This window comes from Diabrotica virgifera, chromosome 2 (assembly GCF_917563875.1).
Source record: "Diabrotica virgifera virgifera chromosome 2, PGI_DIABVI_V3a".
Lineage (NCBI taxonomy): Eukaryota > Metazoa > Arthropoda > Insecta > Coleoptera > Chrysomelidae > Diabrotica > Diabrotica virgifera.
Genome location: NC_065444.1, coordinates 12,517,879 through 12,541,073, shown reverse-complemented (window position 1 = coordinate 12,541,073; position 23,195 = coordinate 12,517,879). Strand labels below are relative to the sequence as shown.

Here is a 23,195-nt window from a genome sequence, read left to right as displayed (position 1 = left end):
GATTGTTCTGGTGATTAAATATATAATTAAAATTATTTATTTTTTACTTAGATATATACCGTTAAAAGAAGAACGTATCTTATGTGCTAAAATTAATGTTGACCAATTTTATTTACATTTCACGTTACAGGAACCATTTTTATTTTTCATCTTGAACATAATGTTCTAATCTGAATTCAAAACTACACTCTACTAAAAACCTTCTTCCCAACTAAACCGATTATTTTAATCAAACCATGGTCAATTATTGTAAACAAGAAGGAACCAAATTTGCGCGCGGCTTTTGAAAATGTTCGCTGAATTTTTCAGTCCTAGAGAGAGAGAGATGGAGAGAGAGAGAGAGAGAGAGAGAGAACTGAAACAGGTGTATTAATTTTTAAAATTTTATTGACATAATATAATATCAGATAAGTATTATGTTATAATATATTATAATAACAAAAAATTTTATCCTTTATCTATTGACTCAGTTTTTTACTGGGCACCGATACTTGGGACAACACTCAGGGAACAATTTAGTCTGATCACCGTCTACAATCGTGCATGGTGGAGCGATTTCGTAAGAGCCACATCTGTAAAAGTTATTAGAGTTTACATTCTGATATAATAAATTAAAAGAAAATAAAAAAAAATAAAAGTTTTTAACCTAATAAAAATATTTTTTTTTTTTTTCATTTTATTAAGTGCAAATTTACAATCTACTCCAATTACAACACAGAGTATTTAGCAAATAGTAGCAAAGTCTTGAATCCTGGCATGCTTTGGGCACCATCCATCGATGGTTCTCCAATACACCTAATCAGTTAGGTCCTCTGGCCATGTCCTTTTCAGTCTTCTTCCCACAAGTGGCGGCTGATAGAGTTGTTGAATAGTTTGACTTTCATGGGCGAAATTTCTTTCTTGGGCTTTGGTTGCCTGTAGTCTAATAACATCTTCGATGAATGGTATCCCAAGGTCATTATGGATAGTTATATTGGAGACGTACCATGGTGCATTCGCTATCATGCGCAGCGTCTTTGATTGAAAAGTTTGCAGTATTTTAGTGTTGCTCGGTTTGCTGCAGCCCCATAACTCTATACCATAACTCCATATCGGCTTTAGTATAATTTTGTATAATAATACTTTGTTTTCTAATGATAACTGGGATCTTTTACCTAGCAGCCAATACATTTGTCTGACTTTTAAATTTAGTTGAGCTTTCTTGATTTTGATATGGTTCTTCCATGTCAGCTTTCGGTCCAAATGGAGTCCCAGGTACTTGACATCTGATTTTAAGGGGATAGGAATGTTGTTAATATGAACCTGTGGACAGTCGATCCTTCTTGTTGTGAACGTAATTTGTGAAGACTTTTCACCGTTTACTTTAATCTTCCATTTTGCTAACCATGTTTGAAGTGAACTTAAATAGTTTTGCAGTTTGTTAGAAGCTCTATCTGGGTTATCGTCTGATGTAAGGATTCCTGTATCGTCGGCAAATGTGGCCATAGTAATGTCATCATCAGCAGGTATATCAGCAGTGTAAAGGAGATAAAGGAAGGGACCGAGGACACTACCTTGAGGTACTCCGGATTGTATAGGATGATATTTGGAAAGTGAGGTATTTACTTTGATTTGGAAAAATCGCTCGTTCAGATATGATTTTAATATCAGGTATATTTCATTAGGCATATTCTTTTTCACTTTATATAACAGGCCTTTATGCCACACCTTATCAAATGCTTTTTCCACATCAAGGAATACTGCCGCACACATTTTCTTTCCCTCTAAAGTTTCTTTTATATAATTTACAATCCTATGGCACTGCTGTATTGTTGAGTAGTTCTGTCGAAAGCCAAATTGATGGTCAGGTATTATGTTATTTATGTTTATTCTTTCGAGAATTCGGACTAAAAGAAGTCTTTCGAAAATTTTTGACATTATTGGTAGAAGGCTTATAGGACGATAGGAGGAGGGTTCTGTAGGCGGTTTTCCCGGTTTCGCAATCATAATTATTTGTGCGTATTTCCATTGAATAGGAAAGTGACACAGTCTTATCATGCTGTTATATACAATAGTTAGCAGGACTATCGCTTTTCTAGGCAAATGCTTTAGTACATCACCATTAATTAAGTCATAACCTGGAGCCTTATGAGGGTTTATTTTATTTATCGCCTTCCAGATCTCTGTTGGTGTACATGGTTTCAGTGGTAGTGATAATTGACAAGGAGCGTCGAGAAATGTGTATACTTGTTCATCTTCAGCATTGACTTCTGTATGTAGACTAAATACCTGGGCGAGGTGTTGTGCTAATGTGTTTGATTTTTCTTCATCAGTTTTGCCCAGCTTAGATCCGATTTTCTAATTGGTGGAATAGATGTTATTGGTCTCTTGAATTTTTTGGTCGCTTGCCATAATGAATGGTCATTAGGTGTTAGGTTGGAGATGTAATATTTAAAAGTCTCATTACGGGCCTGGATTAAAGCTGTACGCAGTTGATGTGTTAACCGATTTAATTGTGTTTTATCCCGGGGATTCCTTGACCGCTGCCATTTGGCTCTAGCTCTTCTTTTTTCATTTAAAATTTCTTTAATTTGTAAAGGAATGTTATGATCATGGGTGGTAATTTTTTTATCATCTGGAGTTGACTTCCATGCAGCATCTTGTATTACTTCTGTTAAATGTTGCACTGCTTTTTCTATTTCATGGGGTTCTTTAATTCGATGTTTTAAGTTTATATTTGTGGTAATAATAGCTTGAAATTGTTCCCAGTTGGTTCTTTTATTGCAGAGTTTTGCCACAGGTTCCTTCCAAATTACAGTTGTACTTAGTGTTATGATTATTGCGGTGTGATCTGAACTTAAATCAAGACTGGGTTCTATTTTGTAATGTATATTTGAGATACCTTTGATAACGGCAAAGTCTAGCAGGTCAGGAATCCTGTTTTGATCGGTCGGCCAATACGTTGGCTGACCTGTCGAAAGGAAGTTTAAATTATTTCTCTGCGAGCACGCCAATAAATTTCTACCCTTTGGTGTTATAAGCCTCGATCCCCATACGGTGTGTTTGGCGTTCCAGTCTCCAGCTGCTATAAATCGGGGTCCTAGTTCTTGAAAAAAGGTCTCGTATTCTTCAATTGATATGGAGTGTCTAGGAGGACAGTAAATTGCTGCAATGGCAAGTGGCCATGTGAATGTTTCTATTTTTAGTATGGTTCCTTGTATTTTAGGTGTGGCGTAATTTTGTAGGAAATAGTGTTTAATAGAAGATTTAATAATAATTGCTGTTCCTGCGTGAGCAGTTCCATCAGGATGATGAGTAAGGTACGTTGTGTATAAAGGGATTTTTACTACTGTTCTTTCGGTTGAGTGTGATTCTGAGATGAGAAGAACATCTAATTTATTTACTTTTAAAAATGCTGTGATTTCCTGTACATGGTTTGGTAGCCCGTTGGCGTTCCAGGCGGCTATTCTAATTGATGGAGCCATTAATTCGTTATTTTACTAATGACTGTTGTTAGCATGTTCAGGATCATGCTATTTTGGTTCAGAAGTTGATTAAATAGATTTTTGAATTCATTTAAGAAGCTTGACATCATGTGTGTTATATCTTCACCATTATTTGGTCTGTTGATGTTTCCTGAGGTTACTTGAGCATAATTCATTCCATTTTGCGCATATTGTTGAGTCATTTGGTGCAGTGCTGGATTGGGATTTATGTATCCTTGTGTGTTTCTAGGTCCAGTTGTGTCGTTATTCCTGTTCTTTGCTTTTAATAAGTCTCGATAAACAGTGCAGCCTTTATAGTTCGCTGGGTGGTTGCCCTTGCAAAGAGTACATGTTGCAGGTGTGTCTTTCGGCTTTGTGCAACTTTTGGTGTCGTGTGATCCTCCACATTTAACACATTTATAAGGTTTATAACAGTATGACTTAGAGTGTCCGTATGCCTGACATCGAGTGCATTGCACAATGGTGTTCTTGTGTTTCGGAGCTTCTACTCTAATTCTGGTATTGTATATAAATTCCACATTAAAAACTTTATTATTGTTGTTTTTTGGTTCCAAATCGACGAAAAATAATGGTAGGGGCTCTTTTGTTACTCTGTGCCGGATGTTTAAAACATTTCTGACTGTGTGGCCTTGCCTTAATAATTCAGATTTTATTTGCTCTAAGGGTATAGAATGGTGTAAACCTCTTAGTACGACTCTATATGCTCTTTCTTGTTTGAGTTGATAGCTATGGTGTACTATTTTTTTCTTCTCTCATGTAATTTATTATTTTTCTATAAGAATCAGGTGTTTTAGCATTTATTTTAACAACATTTTCAGGAAGAGTGGTAGTATAATATGTTTCATCTTCAGTAACTTGCGCTATAGAGTCAGTCATTGCTTTGTAGTCTATTACTCCGTAAACATAAATAGGGGGCGGCTTGGGATCTTTCGTTTGGGTATTTGGGTTGTCATCGTTTCTTTTACTGGTATGGATTTGGTTTGTATCTGCGTTTTCTTCTGAGAGAGTTTGAAACCTATTAGATGTGCTTACTGAAGCACCTTGCTCAGTAGTTTCTGCTATTTTTCTACGTTTTCTTTTTGATCTCGACTCTTTTAGTTGTTGCCACGGACAAGCATTTGCATCACTTTCCATGTTTTCATCGTCACTTGATGAGGACGGTAGGGAATAATCTATTCCTTATTCGAAAGTTTTTGAGTGTATCTCTGGCTGCGGAGGAACTGAGTTTTGGCTCATTTGAGGTAAGGATAAATTTTGGAAATTAGATGGATGAGTGTACATATTTGGAAGAGGTGGGAATTGATTTTGATAATAGTGCATCATGTCTGCTGATACTGAGTTGTGTTGTTGCATATATTGATGATTTGGTTGCATTGGTATCATTGTATTTGAGGGTTGATTCATTTGTGCATTATATATATTGTTGACTGGACCGGATCCGTTCCCATTTCCAGCCAAAAACATTTTTATAAATGGATGATTAATATTTCTTGTCTAGTGCAATTGAGTCGCACCCAAGAATAATAAAATAAAAACATTTGAAAATAAATTGCTGATAAAAAGTCTATATAGTCTTTGTGTAATTCTAATTCTAATTAATAGTCTATTTGGACACTTTGAATTTGGCAAACACTTACCCAGCTAGTGGATAGTGTAATGTTCTTGCTGGACCACTTTCACTATTTTTAAACGATGCTAATTCACTATTTTTGAGGTATTAGTACTCAACAAACAATGGCTGATGTTTACCATATAGTGGGTCAACTGCACTAATAAAAATATTTAAAAATATTTTTAAAAAATATTTAAAACTTATTGGACTATTTGCCTGGTAACACCTCCATGGCTTCTGAATATTGCAAGCCAGATGGATGCTGAAGCGCAGAAGACAAGAGGGAATTCTAAAACTTGCAATTCACGACCCCGTCTGTTCATCGTGGTAAATTCCAATGGAATATATACCTATGTTACTCAAAGGACCAATAAAATAAAAATAGAACTGTATACCATTTTTATTTAATTGCAATGCGAAGCCAAAATTGTCTTAATTTTTACTTAGTTACTCTATTAGTCCACGTCGTCCACGTATTGCAACTGACGAGACGGTAGTAGGTGCGTAGCGGTATCTGTTAAATAAAAGTCAAAATTTTCATCCTAATAAAAATATTTAAAAATGTTTTTAAAAGATGTTTAATTGAAAACTTATTGGACCATTTTCCTGCTAACACCTCCATGGCATTCTCTAAAGAATTACTAGAAAGTGGTGAAATCGTCGATAAGAGTGCTGGTTTCGTTCTCTGAACTAAGTAAAAATTAAAACAGTTTTGGCTTCGCATTGCAACTCAATAAAAATGGTATTCATTTTTATTTTATATTAGTATTACTCCTTTGAGCAACATAGGTCAATTTTCCGTTGGAATTTACCAAGCTGAACAGACGGGGTCGTGAATTGCAAGTTTTGGAATTCCCTCTTGTCTTCTTCGCTTCAGCATCCATCTGACCTGCAATTTTTAGAAGCCACGGAGGTGTTACTAGGAAAATGGTCCAATAAGTTTTCAATTAAATATCTTTTAAACATATATTTAAATATTTTTATTAGGATGAAAACTTTGACTTTTATTTAGCAGATGCCGCTACGCACCTACTACCGTCTCGTCAGTTGCAATGCGTGGACTAATAGAGTCGAACATTTCAACTTAGGGCAGAGAATACCAACCGATGCATTCTCTGAAAAACTATTAAAAAGTGGTGAACCCGTCGATAATAATGCTGGTTGCACTCTTTAAACTAAGTAAAAATTAAGACAGTTTTGGCTTCACAATGCAACTGAATAAAAATGGTATACATTTTTATAAAAAAAAATTCGCCGTGAAACGAAAACAAAAGAGACATAAGTAGTACATTTAAGACTAAGTTTTCACTCTAATGGCATATAAAACAACATAATGTTACTCTCCATCCCACCAGACTGTAAACAATGGGAACCTGCTCTGGTTACACCTCCGAGGCTTCTACAATTTGCAAGCCATACGGATGCTGAGACTAAGGACGATGAGGGAATTTTACAATTTATAATTCACGTCCCATCTGCTCAGCGCGGTAAAGTTCCAACGAGAATGGTTCCCTTCGTACTCCAATCAGAGTAAACATGTAAATCAAAAATGAATAAGGTACATTCCATGTCAAATCACTCAGGCAAAAAATTTTGGATCTCCGATTTGTCTGAAAATTGGTATATAGCTTCTGCGGGACGTAAAAATAAGATATTTAAAGTCAAAAAATCTTCTTCTTCTTTTTTTCTCAAAATGTTATTTTATGCGATTTTACAGTGATTTGGTGTTTATTTAAACAAATTTTCATTTTCTGTCGTAAAGTATCAATGAAAAACATAATATTATTTTAATAGAAAGAACTCAAAAATGTCATTTTATGGCATTATAACAAGTTATTTTGAATCAAAACAAGTTTTTGATAAAATTTTATAGTGTAAAAAACGTTAAAATACCGTTTTTTACATTTTCCTCCATTCCCAAAATACATTATCATCGATTTGGCTGAAAATTTGCCCACAGATAGCCAAAAGATAGGACTTTAAGTGGTTAGAAGGATTTAAATTATATTTCAATACCAAAAAAGTTACATGCAGTAATATCAGACTCAAAAGTATATATTAGTCCAGTCGGAATAGCATTTGACCTTGAATGCCGAGCTGCCCAAAATTTTATTTTTCTGATCTTTAGGGGAGTCAATAGTATCCTAAATTTAAAATCACGAATAAATTCCTCCGTTACGTTAGCCGCCATCTTGATTTTAAAGGAGAACCTTTTTTGCTCAATATCTCCGCCATTTTTAACTTTTCGACAAAGATGGTAGGAACTGAAATTGTTCCAAATAAATCGTATTTACAATTATTACAATTTCTTTTTAACAATTTTTGTCGTGAGGTCGATATTTCCGAGTTAATTGTACTTACAGTAGACGCCTGTATTTTTGACTATAATATTGCATGTAACTTTTTTGGTATTGTAATATAATTCAAATCCTTATCACCACTTAAAGTCCTATATTTTGCCTATCTGTGGGCAAGTTTTCAGCCAAATCGATTATGATGTATTTTAGGAATGGAGAAAAACGTAAATGTAAAAAACGGTATTTTAACGTTTTCTACACTATAAAATTTAATCAAAAGCTTGTTTTGAATCAAAGTAACTTGTTATCATGCCATATAATGATATTTCGTAAAATTAGACAAATTGGAAAGCTATATAGAAAAATATTTGGTTCTTGAGAAATGGGTAGGAAAGGTTTTGAGAGAGGTTTGTTTTTGATTGGGTGGAAAAAATCGGTAGAAGGGATAAGAAAGTTAGAGTTTGAATTTGCGAGAGAAGAGAGGGCCACTGTATAATGGATATCTGAGGAGAGCAGTCGAGTTTACAAAAGTGAAAGATCAGTTAGTTGTGATCGGCCTTTGCGAGCAGAATCAAGTTGAAACCGAATTGTCGACCGGTTGAAAAGTTAGTTTTCCTGGTCCGAGGGAGATTCCTTTGTTTTGTCTAGAACGAGTAGCTGATTGATATCTATTTGCACAAGATATCGAACAAGGAGAAAATTGAGTAAAAAAATTCGAGCAAGTCCTGTGTGTTGTTTTGGAAGCAGTTTGGACGAGAGGGACCTTTTCACAACATCCAGAGAGTACGTTGGGAGCATCGAGGACCACGCAATCCGCAAAAAGAGGAAGTGAATAAACAAAAGGTTAGTCAAATCATTTGTCATGATATTGAACGTTTTAAATTTCCCTGTTCCATCCTGGAAGAAGTAAGCAACTAGAAATACTAGAAGCCACAAATCATAGGTATTGTATCAAATACAAAATTAGCCCTGAGAATAAAATTTACTGGAATATTTAAATCGAATTTAGTTTTGTTTTACATACAGTAGGAAAAATGAAAGAATACCCATGAACGAACATATAAAACACGCTGTATTTTCCTGTCACCGTGTGATACAAAAAATTGGCCAGCGCAAGTACATGTAATAATTATTATTACATGTACTTGCGCTGGGCAATTTTCTTTGTGACACGGTGACAGGAAAATAAAACGTGCTTTATATGTTCGTTCATGGGTATTCTTTTATTTTTCCGACTGTAGGCAGTGATTAAAGTAATTGAATCATTAATTAAATTAAGAATTTGCTAATCAATCCAAATAAAGAGATAAAGTAGAGCATAACAAAATGGCGTCCCACTGATGGAGCATTAGAGAGTATTTCTGGTTGCAACTTTGAAAGGGAAGACAGAGGAAAAGCAGGTGATTGAAAATATATTTATTGAGTGGTCAAAATTGATATATTTGAAGTACGACTTATAAATTTCCATTAGGTACAATTTCTAATAATTTATTTTATTTATTCGATATTTGCATTTGATGATTTTTGAAATATTTGACAATTATTACATTGGGTAAGGGAAAAATTTTCCTGTCTGCAACAGATAGAGTGTTTTAAAGTTTCCTATGCTGGATATTGCTGGACATTGTTGCAACAAAGTTAAATTTAGTATTTTTTGAATCATATGTACACGGCTTATTTGGTAAATGAATAAACTATTAATTATATGATATTGAATGTTTTTAATTTCCCCGTTCCATCCTGGAAGAAGTAAGCAACTAGAAATACTAGAAGCCACAAATCATAGGTATTGTATCACATACAAAATTAGAACTGAGAATAAAATTTATTGGAATATTTAAATCGAATATAGTTTTGTTTAACATAGACAGTGATTAAAGTAATTGAATAATTAATTAAATTAATAATTTGCTAATCAATCCAAATAAAGAGATAAAGTAGAGGATAACAGTATAACCTCCACGATACTATTAAATCTAAGAGCCTAACAAGAGCATCAAAGATCAGAATATATAAAACAGTGATTAGACCGGTGCTCATTATGGGTGTGAGACGTGGACTCTGACCAAAGCAATTGAAAGAAAACTTAAATGTTTTGAGCGAAAAATCGTCAGAAGAAAGTTTGGATCCTATCACGACCCTAATAGCAACCAATACCGAATGAGAACAAATGAGAACAAGAAATTAAATCTCAGCGTCTATGATGGGTCCATGTCCATAGACTCTCTAATAACCGCCTTGCCAAACTGATCTGGGATGAAGCCCCCACAGGAAGAAGGCCCTTAGGATGCCTACAAATGCGATGGAGAGACAATATGGTCAGATCTAAGAACAATGGGGCTACCCACTAATCGAACTATCATGGACGACCGTTCGAGATGGAAGCGAGTTGTGTAGTCAGCCAAAAATCACCCCAAGTTGTAGTGCTACCAGAAGAAGAAGATGATTTCTAATAAGAATGAAACTAGTAAGGGCGCTAATCTTAAAAAAGTTTACAAAATTTTACATACGATGGTAGCAACCGAAATATTGTTTTTTATCGCAAAACCCAAATTAAACAACGCATCTCAAACTTGTACTTAAAAATTATTATCAAAAAGCATTAGTTTTTCCAAACATACGATTTCTTGGAAATAGTTCCACCTTCCTTGCATTTAATAATGTTACAGGCTCCTTGTTCTGACTTCTCTTCTCCAACTTTTAGGGTCCCTACACCAGGAAAATTTCGGCATTCTGTAACTAAAATTATACTCTATTAGATGACTGTCACCGTTCTAATAATAAAGATATACTTTATACAGGGTGTAACAAAAATACAGGTCATAAATTAAACCCAATATTCTGGTAATAAAAATAGTTCGAATGAACCTAACTTACCTTAGTACAAATATGCACACAAAAGAAGTTACAGCCCTTTGAAGTTACAAAATGAAAATCGATTTTTTTGCACATATCGAAAACTATTAGAGATTTTTTGTTGAAAATGAACACGTGGCATTCTTATGAAAAGAACATCTTAAAGAAAAATTACAGTGAAATTTGTGCACCCCATAAAAATTTTATGGGGGTTTTGTTTCCTTAAACCCCCCCAAACTTTTGTGTACGTTCCAAATATATTATTATTGTGGTGCCATTAGTTAAATTCAATATTTTTAAAACTTTTTTGCCTCCTAGTATTTTTTCGATAAGGCAGTTTTTATCGAGTTGCGGCTTCTTTTTAAATATGTTTACATAAAAATTATATGAGGGTTTTGTTCCTTTAAACCCACCAAATGTTTGTGTACGTTCCAATTAAACTATTACTGCTGTACCATTAGTTAAACACAGTGTTATTAAAACATTTTTGCTTCTTTGTATTTTTTTTTGATAAAGCATCTTTTATCGAGATGTGGCTTCTTTTTCAATATGGTTCAAAATATACTTAAAAATGTAAATCATAAATAAATTTTCATATTAGGACCAAGTCTCCATAATCGTACTTTACCATACACAAATATGTGGTGGATTTGACAAATATTGAACTCGATAAAAACTGACTTTTGGAAAAAGTACTAAGAGACAAAAAAGTTTTTAAAAACTTGTCTTTAACTAATGGCGCTACAATAATATTTAAATTGGAACGTACACAAAAGTTTGGGGGGGGGGGGGTTTAAAGGAACCAAACCCCCATAAAATTTTTATGGGGTGTTCAAATTTCATTATATTTTTTTCTTAAACTACTGCTGCCATAAGAATACCACATGTCCATTTTCAATAAAAAATCTCTAATAGTTTTCTGTATATTGGAAAAATTCGATTTTTATTTTGTAACTTCAAAGGGCTGTAACTTTTTTTCCGTACACATTTGTACTAAGGTAAGTTATGTTCAATCGAACTATTTTTGGTCCCAGAATATGCGATTAAATTTATGACCTGTATTTTTTTACACCCTATATAATATACTTTATCTAATTTATCAATAAATAAAAATACTATAATATTAGTAGCTGACCCGGCGAACTTCGCAGCGCCTTATAGAATTAGATAATGTGTCATAATTCAATAACTAAAAATTAACAGAACCAAAAAAAATACTATCAATATAATGTTTTTTGATGAAAGATGACGGTTTTTTGGGCGTGCAAATAATCTTCCATGTGGAAAACCTGTAGACTAAGAGCCGGGATAGGTAAAATTTGCTAATTATTATATAGGCATCGTTAATCGTTAAGTCTCTAGCTTAAATAGTAGAACCTAAAAAAGCATATGAGTAATATGCAGTCACTTTTCAATGGCACATGCGTCGACGCAGTGTGGTTCCAAATGCCGAAAACGTGCTATTGAACCTTTAAAATCGTATACTGTTTATACACTGCGGAATTACTTTCGTACTGAAGCGTATTTGCCATCGCTCATTACGAATCTGACATTTTTTTTTTGAAAAACAAAATGGCGGATCCAAAATGGGAAAAGATATCATAATAGCTCTGAATAATCTGATATCATAGAAACTCTGTAACTTCTTGATCCACCTTAATACAAGCGGTCTGATTGAAGTACAGATTTATAATAAACTACATTATTTATATTTTACCATGGGAATAGTACAACTTACTTTTGCGTGCATTTACTGCAACTACTACGCACAAGACTAAAACTGCGATCATCTTCATTTTGATTATCTAAAATTGAAACGGTTTATTACTAAATTTATTATTTATTAAATTTACATTTTATAAAAACTAAACTAACTAATAATAACTATTAGTAACTGTTATTTTCTTGCCATCAACAGATTGAAGTATTAAAGCATTAACCCTTTCGATCACCGTGTTCTCAATTGAGGACAATGTATTATATAATTTTTTGTATGTAGCTCCATATTTTTTTACCCTTGTAGCACATAGTCACTAATTATGGACATCTAATCCCGTCCAATGAGTGCTTGTGCTTATATCTAACAGTTTTTGAACAAAATATTTGTTGAATTATAAGTTTCTACAGTTACTTATGACTGATGTATAAAATGTGTATGCAATACTCACCACTGTAGAAAAAAATTGTTTTGTAAGATACCATATATTACTCATTGAATAAAATACTTTTTTTCTACAACCACTATTCAAAGTGCACTTTTCTGCACGGTTTTATGTTAGCAAACTTGATGAGTAATATGTCTGAGTAATTTTATATTCTGTTTACATCCGTGGTTAAACTTTAGACAAATATATAACCTATAAGACAATTATTATATTTAACTATAGCATAGAAACTAAATTATGGATGTTACAACTGTTTTATTTTACAATTTTATTCTTATTAAACATTTTATAATTATCAAATAACCAATAAGGATTTAGCAACCTGTGCAAGAGACGTCGAATGAAGTAGGTTTTGTGTAAATCCGTGACTGCATAAATATAATGTCAATAATGTGTAATAATTGTTTAAATTTAAACAAATTAAGGCAGTGCATTAATTTTTTAACTGATTTCTGTGCAATTTTTTTAGGTATAAGGAATTTAAATTGATTAGTAGGTATTAATTAAATACAGTTTAAAATTTATCACATAGGTACCTATTATAATTAATCGTCGTTTGGAAATTGTGATTTTTATTTTTAGGAAAAACTGTGCTTGTAGAAAAAGTATAGTGTGAAACACGTGCAGAAAGGTAATTTTTCACTCGTTTGAATTGCGGCACTCGCTTGCGCTCGTACCGCAACTTTTCAAACTCGTGAGAAATTAGTACCTTTCTGCACTTGTTGCACAATATACTATAGTTTTTGTTTTTCGTCAGTATTTAAACAAATATAATATTATTACTCCATGAGCTCAATATATCCTCAAATTAGGCTATCTTGTTCAGTTTAAAAATGTAAAACTAACTAATGAAATGCAAAACGTAAAAAATCATTCTCGCTATGTTGCAAATTTTAGAATTTAAATGTAAGACCTTCCGAACCAATGAGAGAATTCAAGTAATATTTTAATAAGGCTCTAAGGGCGTAGCTGTAGGCGCAAAATTTCGGTCTTGGTCCAAAGCTATCTGAATACCTACATTCATTGTTTTCAAATCCTTAGGAAACTAATAAATATTTTTAAAAAATATAAACGAAGAATGAAAGATTGCATTATTACCGAGGGTCGAAAAGTCCCTTAGAATAAAAAAAAAGTTTCTTTTGAATGAGATATTTAAAATTAAAAATCACACTAAATTTTCTCTTTTTTCGGAAGGAGTTTCGGCCCTCGTTAATACGTAATCTTTCATTCTACGTTTAAATTTTTCAAAAATACTTATTAGTTTTCTCACGATTTGAAAATAATGAATGAATGCATTTAAAAAGCATACCCTCTTAAGTGGTTTCTTAGAAAAAAAATTGATATTTTTTTAAATTATGGATATTAACATAATTTTTATTTATTACATAATATGATAATAACTGTTTTATTATTAAATTTATGAAAAAATGTATTGTGAATAAAAAGCTCTGCATGGTCTAAAACCTAAGACGCAATAAAAAATGTGAATTTCGCTAAAGAGTAAAGTACCTTTATTTTTCACAATTTTTAAAATTGTTATAAAAAGTTGTATAGAATTCAAAACTGTTTCAATGGGCAACTAAATCTTTCTAATTGAAAAATTAATTATGTAAAAGTAATATTTATTTTATAATTAAAAATTCTTTTCTGGTTACTAATAAAGATATGTTTAGAAAATTGTCTAATATACATATTAAATAATATAGTTAGTTTAGTTAAACGATTCTAAAAATAAATTTTCATTATTATGCACTTCAAAATAAAATATATCATAAATTTTTTGCGGAAATAACGTAAAGGAAAAATCACAAGAAACATTTATTTACACATGAATAATTACTATAATATAAGACACTTACTTTTTCTAAGAACGACTAGGTCCGTTTCTGTTGGCTACACAATTTACAATTCAACTGATGACCCATTAACATTTTCATTTTATATATTAATCCGATCGCGTTAAAAATATTACTTCGAATCAGCAACGGATATTAAAAAAATAAATAATATTAAATATCAGATAATGATTGAGTCTATTAAAACAATATTATTATACAGGATGTAGCAAACAGGCAGGTCATAAATTAAATCACAAATTTTTGAACCAGAAATAGTTCTATTGAACCTAATTTATCTTAGTAAAAATATGCACATCAAAAAAGTTGAAAGTTATAAAAAAATTTATAAAATTGAAGTTATAAAATTAAAATCGGTTTTTTCCAATACATCGAAGACTCTTAGAGATTTTTTATTGAAAATAGACATGTGACATTTTTGTGGCAGGAAGGTCTTAAAAATATAACAGTTGCCAAAGTATAAAAAAATCCTGAATCCATCTTAGATCAAATAGATCTTATAATTACTGCGATGTGGATTATACAACGAAACAAATTAATATTCAATGTAAATAAATAAAAAGATTAGAAATAGAAAATAAGAATTAAGTTATAATCTTACGTTAAATTAAATAATAAAAACAATAAATATAAAAAAACAAATACTTATAGTAAAGAATAAAAACAAATCTGAAGTGTCAATATCGCAACTGTTAAAAAAATGTTACCAATTTATGCCAAAATGTCACCTTCGTTCGATTACAGTTACAGTGTGTTCCGAACAAAATATGCTTCATAAGAACGGTTTATAATCCATTTTTACAAATTAAATGAAACAAATTTTTGTGTATTTCTGTACGTTAACATTAATAGAAATCTTCGAATATTATTTCTACGCGTATATAATACTAAATATGTCTAGTGGCTGTAATTCCAGTGTACCCGGCAGAATGATTAAAAAATAGAACACACCTACCGCCTAAATATTTCGTGTTGGTATCATGTGACGTCGCGGGCTATGACGCGGATGACGTGCAATGCTAAGTATATTAGACGGAGATAGCTATGTCTATCGTCTATCTCAGAACAGCGCAGCATTGCCAAAGTATAAAATTAACAAAAGAAATTAACAAAGTATAAAAAATAATATATTTAATTTTTTTGTAAACGAATATAATGAACAAATTATCTAGAAGAAAAAAAATTGGAAAGAGCAATATTTTTTTACTTAAGTTTTTTTTAAATAATTTGTTTATTACATTCAAATAACCAAAGAAACAAAAGAAAATACAATTTCAATTTCATATGTATAAATATTTCGGTATAAAATATTAAAGAAAATAGTGTATCTTTCATTTTATTCATTTATTCACATTCATTGAGTCTATTCTTCTGGAACATTATTTGATAATTCAGTCTGGGTATCAGTCTTGATAATTCAGTCTTGATAATACAGTCAGTATTTGATAATTAGTCCGGTTCTGTCTGGGATACTGAGTTCCTCAATAAATTTTGTAAATTTTTATGCATCAATCTCGTTCTATATTTTTATTTTATGAAATTCATTCTTGGAAATGTTTGTTAGCATAATTAGGTATTATTTATCTATAAAACGGATGTGTATAGAAAATATAAATGATTGATTTTGAAAAATTTCTTAAATTGTGAAATTTGTTTTCGGGTGATAAAATTAAATTAATTTCTTCGAAATTATTTTTATAAGTTGAGTCCACGAGTCTTTACCAGTGCGTCATTAATACCTGGCGAGATAAAACACATATTTGATAACTCAAATTTTAACCCGTAATAGGGCTTTTCATCGATTGTTATTTGTTTCGAGCTTCTGTGATATGTTGTATAATCTGTGTATGATATTAATATACACGGATTATACGACATTTATGACAGAAGCTCGAAACAAATGACTGTGAATGAAAAGCTCTATAGGAGCAGTAGCTAAAGTCTATTCTGAGACACAACTGTCTACACTACAATCACAATAAAGATGCACTAGAAATAAACAATCACGAGGAGTACTCCCAAATCATGATTTGGGACTGGTCCTCGACCATTCAACGTATCTTGGTTTGTTTATTTCTATATAGTGCATCTTTATTGTGATTGTCGTGTAGACAGTTGTGTCTCAGATTAGCGAATCGACTATACTTACTGTCACTTGCTGTTGCGTTTAGTAAATTTCAATTTCCGACTTATCATCGACTTATTTCGTATGCTTTAAATGATGACGCACGGGTAAAGACTCGTGGACTCAACTGTATACACTGTTAGATTGCAAACCAATTAACTCTAGTTGGAACTTGTCTAGTGCTTTAAGAATATCAAATTTTGAAAAACTTTCAAATATTAATAGGTATGTCCATTTCTTTTGCGTAAAAATCTTGAAAACCGGTCACGAAAATTTTAACCACTACTTCTAGTGTATAAATAAACAATTTTATTTTAAGCTCCAAACTTTTGATTTCTGTAAATAGCTCGTCGATTAACTTGCCTTTGCGTTTTATTGTAACTCTCCATCCGTAAATGGTTTGTTATGTTCAGCAATTAATAACGGATCTACGGAGCTTTACCCTACTAATCAATCACCCTGTATAATAGCAGTTAAATATTGCATTGTTAGCTAGTTCAAAGCTATTCTGAAAATTTCAGGTACCTAAGTAGCCTAGAACTATTTTTAAAATGGATTACAAAATTTGCGGAGTCCGTGACACCGACCAAGCCAAAAGTATTTAAAAACGTTTTAAAATAACCCAATTTTTACGGTTTTTACAAAAAAGTTATTATTACTAAAATTGAAGCTAATAAAAATTTGATGAAATTTCTTACTCGAAAAACTTTTTAATATCCATTCAAAGGGAGTTGTAGGTAATCGAATGTATTTTTTTTCGGCGAATACTCAAACGTAAGTATTCAAGCTTAAATAACGAGAAAATGATGCATTTTATAACATACTCTTACTATACACTTGTCAAAGTACTCAGAAATAACTATCAAATGCGCTCCAGAAATATTTGATAGCATCAAAATGTATGCTACAAAATTTTTCAAAATTTATACTGTTGGAGATATAAATTCCCAACACTAATATTTAGTAAAACTATACTTTATTTCAATATTTTATTTAGTGGTTTGCGCCTTGTGTACACTCCACAAAGTTTTTTTCTATGTTTTTATGTTCTATGATTCAAAGTATACACAAAGGCGTAATATTCAAAACAAAAAAGTTCGTTGCCAAGTTTTTGTTAGATAATAATAAAAGAATATAAAAACGGGAAAGTAGGGCTTGTGTCCGATCCCACAAAAATTATTACAATATTGCCAAAAGTTTGTGTTATTTTAATAAAAGTTTATTTGTGAAAAGTGCCGTTAGTTATTCCTAGCTTCCGAAGTTTAAAACCAGTGAAAAATTATTTCTTGGTGTTGAAATAACCCAATATATTACTATTGTTTTTTTTTTAGAATAATTTTAGATAATGTTTATCCAAAAATCATTTGAAAGGTAATTTCAAGGGCCATAACATCGTATTAATTTTAATCTTTTAAATCCCTAAATTTTTTTAAAGATAAAATGTTAAAGGGCACCGGTTTCTACAAATTTTAATTTTTGTGGAAATGGCGTATTATGTTTTATTTTTCACTTTTTTCCTTTATTTCCTTTATTTGTATCATAACTTGCTTAATTTTAAAGACATCCACCTCTTCTGAAGCTCATTTGATAGGTATATTCTTGAGTACTTTGTCAAGTGTTTAATAAGCATATTTTATAAAATGATCGTTTTCCCGTTGCTTGTATACTTAGATTTAGATACTTAGAGTATCCGCCGAAAAAATATACATTTTAACATAAAAGGGTTTTTCAAGTAAGAAGTTTATTCGATTTATTAGCTTCAATTTTGGTAATGATAACTTTTTTGAAAAACTTATAGTTTTTGAGCTATTTATGAAAAACTGATTTAAAACATGCATTTTTTCACGAAAAATTAAAATTTTTGATCTTTGTCAACTCAAAAGTATTGATTTATTTTAACAACTTGTTACAAGAAATTTTGCTTGTAATATATCCTTCGTTCGATTTCTTGGATTATTTTTAATAACATAATTTTCACCCCCAAGAAAGGGTGGCATCCTCTTAGTACTCACCAATTTTTATGGAAATCTTTGGGGGTGAAAACCTTCAGTAACTGCATTAATAAAAATATAATACTTTGTCTGGGCCTACTTTTTTTTTGCTAATATTAAGTAGTTTAATAATTCGTTATCTAAAATTATTTCTTGTTGTTTGTTGCCTATAATATTCTTTTTTTATTATTTAAAAAGACAAAGTCGCATCCACCCGAAGGTTATTAGCGACACTTCTGTAATATTTGTAACAATATTAAATCAAAATTTGGTAAAAATGAATAACAATTTGTATACAATTAAACTTTTGGAGCAATAATTGAATTCCACGCACTAACACTTTATTCTTGGAATGAACTTTTAGATCGCTAGCGACATTCCGACACTCTCTTTCTAATGCATCATTAGTGATAGCGTTACGTGCACTAGTATCTGCTTGTTCATATTTCCTTCAATGCCTATGTGGGATGGTATCCACAGGAAGTGGATTCTTCTGAAACTTTCTTGAGCTTCCATTAGTTCGGCCTTGGTTCTTTTCTCAATGGGGTGTTTATGGTATATATTTTGCATAGCTTTGACTTTGCTAGGAGAGTCGGAAAGGACTGGGTAAAGCTCTGCAGTATAGATGCTGGAATTCAGAGAAAGATATAGGAGCATAACAAGGCGATGAAAAATTCCATCAATATTCTTTTGAAGTATAAACTTGGATCTTAATGTTGGCTTAATTGAGATGTGTCACTTTCCCAGTCTGACGCCTCACTGCCAAGATAACTATTAATTTTTTTCTTTGTGGACGTGACGTTTCGTTTTATGGATCTTTCCTTTAAATGGGGGTAAACTAGACTGAGCATATGGGACAAAGTTGATAGGTCTGTGGTATATTCTTGAATTGTGGTTATAGGATCTGTTTATCCCGTGATATTCATTAGGAGCATGTTAAGTTGATCAAAGTTTAGAGGGAAAGTAGAGGGTGATTTTCTATGAAGTTTTTAGCAGGGTCAAGTAAGAGAGAAAATGAGCATTCAGAAGTGCTTGCTGAACTAATTTTAGCTCTTTTAGATTTTGCTTGGACTTTAGGTGGTGGAAAAATGTTACATTCTTTTGAAGATGGATCTGCTTCAGGTGAAATAATTTCATCAAAGTTACGTTTTGGTTGATTAGTTATGTGACTGTCCTTATTTGATGCATCTTCTTTGTTCGGTATCTCCGGGACATTGGAAATAGACATTTGTTCACACTGAGAAGGGTTTGTATCATTGGGTGCTTGCAAAGATATATTTGTTGCGCTGGATACCGATGCTTCATTGTTTGGGTTGGGGTTTAGTTGAGCTAGTGGTTCGGAGCACTGTGATGCAATGTGACCTGGCTTCTTGCATCTAAAGCAAACTAAACCGTCTTGAGAGATGAATATTCTATATATCGTGTTGTCAAAAACAAGAGTAAATGACTCTGGTAGTGTTAGACTGTGAGGATTGATATAGATTTGTCTTCGAAAACTAAGGATGTGATTGAACTCAGGCATAGAAGCACTAATTTTGAGGAATGTCATGGGGGAGACAGGAACTATGCCGATTTTTTGTAACTCATTAATTAGCAAGTCGTGCGGTATTGAAGGACATACGCCGGAGAGCACAAGTCGTTCCGCTGGTGTATCTAACCTTCTTGTCTGACAATTTCACCTTGTATTTCTATTTGACCATGATTATTCATAAAATCATCCACTGTTTGTTTATTGGAAAAATACATACGTATGCGATTATTAGGTAATCTAGAAGATAAGATTATATTTTTCGGTTGAATTATATATTCCAAGTGGGAGAAGGTAGTCTTGAAGTTTGGTGTTTTCTAAGGCATTAAAGATAATTGCTTGGGATTTTAAAGGAAATTGCACTCTCGACGCTGCCAAAGAGTATGACTGTGATGCGTTTATTTGACTTTGATGGTCTTGTATTGAAGAACTGTTGTGGGATTTCATGTTTGAATTCATTTCGATAAACGTTAAGTGAAAAGTAAGTCCGACCCTGTACACCTGCTAAGACAGGTATATCGGTCTTTACTAAAACGATTATTTTGCTGGTAAAACTCGATTTGTGTATTGACAACAATAACAAATAATTGCAATTTGCTGACTTTAATGTTAATTTTACTGGATATTATGTAAAGAGTTTGTACACTTACAGTTTATTTCAAAATATCACTGAAATTCACAATTTATAGCTTATATTAAACTTTGTTAATATTAAAAATATTCGGAGCCCACATTGAATACAACATTATAGTTATCGATGCAGGATCAGTCTCCATAATATTCTTTTGTTTATGTTTTATTTCTAGTCTTAGTATATAATCTGTCATTGTCATCCACTGTCTGCTATCACTTCACCATAAACTTTTTTGTTGGACAAAATCTTTTCATAATATGGCCCAAAAGATTTTTTTGACATTTAATGGTTGCATGCTTTTCTCCCACCGATATATTGAAGAGCGATTTACTAATACCCCATAAATGCAACCAAAGCACAGTATATTCTATATCCGCTTCTATACATTAGGTCTGGATCCCGCGTATGAAAAAAAAGTTGATTAATAGCAAGCTGAAAATTTGTTAATAGCTTAAGGGTGTCTAGTCGAATAAACTTTGATATATGGGAACACTGGAACAGGGGCAGTTTTAATTGTGGAACAGGTTAAAAATTTGGAACGGTCACACCACGAAAACGGAACATTTATTTTGTCCGACAGAACAGACTTAAGCTCTCCGAACAGAGATTAAACTCTCATGCAAAAATCAGACTGCTATTTATCACCTGTCATAATTCCTGTCATTTGACATATTCTACATGTTCCACTCATTAAAACGCCCATTTGGTGATAAATAGCAGTCTGATTTTTGCATGAGAGTTTAATCTCTGTTCGAAGAGTTTAAGTCTGTTCTGTCGGACAAAATAAATGTGCCGTTTTCGTGGTGTGACCGTTCCAAATTTTTAACCTGTTCCACAATTAAAACTGCCCCTGTTCCAGTGTTCCCATATATCAAAGTTTATCCGACTAGACACCTTTAAGCTATTAACAAATTTTTAGCTTGCTATTAATCAACTTTTTTTTCATACGCGGGATCCAGACCTACATGTTTTAGTACAGACAAGGATCCTCACTGTGAGAACCGTACTATTAGGACAGGAAGGATCTGTTTTAGGTGGATGTGAGAGGTGGCATTCGGATTTTTGCGGATCGTTAATAATAATTGACTTATGCACCGTCTCAAATATGCCCGGAACATTAATAAAAAAAATAAAATATTTAAAAATTTCTAAAATTTTCGTTTTTTCTATTTCCTTTGCTTATAACTTTACAACGACTCATTTTGGAACAAAGTTGTATAGAACTCAAACAAAGATAATTAAATTTTCTATCAGCTACGATTGGCTAAAAATATTTTATCGCCCTTGCTGCAAAATAGCGATAAATATAAAACAAGGGGGCAAAACAAGCCTGTCCTTATTCAATGTTTTTCCATAACTTAGATTAAACTTGGAACCTTCCTAATTCTCTCAGAAAATTTTTGTAATTTGCTAAAACCGTCGACCAAATTTCATTAAAATTGACTTACTAGATTTTGCATAATAATTTTGCAATCTAAACTTTTTTAAAAAATTAAATTTTTTTAAAATCTTGCACAACAAAAACTAGAACATACAAAGATTTGTCAATTTTTTTTTGGATATAAAGAAGCACTCTACCTATTTAATGCACTTTACGGAATTGAAATGGGATTATTTAAGCAGCCTCAGCAATGTTTTAAAGTTATGAACAATTTTTTGGCTTATAAATAAATTAGTGCTGTGGCCAGGAGGGGGTGCTACGGGCTCCTTTATTTAGATGGACTTACCCAAGTTTTTTTTATGTATTTTGACCCGTTGAACAGGAATTTTTGGGTAACAGTTGATCCGGATCTCGATAAGATTGTTATAAACAAAGAACTTGAAGAATTACATAACATCGATTTTTCGCAAAATAAAACATTTTTTTTCTTGGGTAATTCTAAGCAGAAAATGTTCCTACAAGTTTTTTCGTAGGATGCATAGTTTTCGAGATACACGCGATGGAACTTTCAAAAAATCGAAAAATTGCAATTTTTAAACGATTTGATAATAAAATAAAATAACAATTCTGCTGACAGCATTTGAAAGTTTAAGTCAAATTATACGGGTTTTAATTATTTGCATTGCTAAAAATTAATTTATTTATTATTAAACAAAGCTATTTGTTTATAAGCCAAAAAATTGTTTATAACTTTAAAACATTGCTGTTTTAAATTCTTAAATAATCCCTTAAATAATCCGATTTTAATTCTGTTAAGTGTATTAGATAGGTAGTGTACCTTTTTATATGTAAAAAATTAGCCAACTTCTAAATGGTCTACTTTTTGTTCAGAAAGATTTTTAAAAAATTTGAACTTTTTTAAAAACATTTAGATTGCGAATTGATTATGCAAAATCTATTAAGTTGATTTTAATGAAATTTGGTAGACCATTTAAGTATGTTATAAGAATTTTCTAAGCGAATTACTAAAGTTCTACGTGCCACTATAGTAGTTAAGAAACATTGGATAACAACAGGCGTATTTTGCCCCCTTATTTTGTATTTATTGCTATATTGCAGAAAAGGTAATACCTTTAGACCAGTCGTATATCATACAAAATTCAATTATCTTTATTTTATGTCTGTACGACTTTGTTCCAAAACGAATCGTTTTAAAGTTATAAGCAAAGAAAGCAGAAAAAAATCGATGATCTTCGAAATTTTTA

The 23,195-nt window shown here is 31.9% G+C and overlaps 2 protein-coding genes across 3 annotated transcripts in view; one reads left to right on the top strand and one right to left on the bottom strand.

The window, feature by feature from the left end:
• Nucleotides 1–23,195, top strand: part of LOC114333350 (uncharacterized) — a 941,557-nt gene that overhangs the window by 641,434 nt on the left and 276,928 nt on the right. The gene's annotated exons all lie outside the window — the stretch shown is intronic.
• LOC126879971 (venom peptide HsVx1-like) lies at nt 370–14,382 on the bottom strand. Of its 2 annotated transcripts, none has more exons than XM_050643399.1 (4): nt 14,275–14,382; nt 11,989–12,055; nt 10,016–10,133; nt 370–572 (listed from the first exon to the last, which is right to left on the bottom strand). In XM_050643399.1, exons 2-4 carry the CDS (start codon nt 12,044–12,046, stop codon nt 467–469), a joined length of 282 nt encoding a protein of 93 aa, XP_050499356.1. In that variant the 5' UTR covers nt 12,047–12,055; nt 14,275–14,382; the 3' UTR covers nt 370–466. The 2 variants fall into 2 exon arrangements, with proteins under 2 accessions (XP_050499356.1, XP_050499355.1); XM_050643398.1 differs by lacking the exon at nt 14,275–14,382 and adding an exon at nt 12,419–12,602.

Bases quoted from the DNA above. Each gene is read 5' to 3' on its own strand.
- LOC126879971 (XM_050643398.1), bottom strand. From the start codon at position 12,463: ATGAGTAATATATGGTATCTTACAAAACAATTTTTTTCTACAGTG. The intron at 12,056-12,418 runs GTGAGTATTGCA...TTTCAATTTTAG, and splicing joins AACAATTTTTTTCTACAGTG to ATAATCAAAATGAAGATGAT. The intron at 573-10,015 runs GTATGTTTGGAA...TAACTTTTACAG, and splicing joins GGAACTATTTCCAAGAAATC to ATGTGGCTCTTACGAAATCG.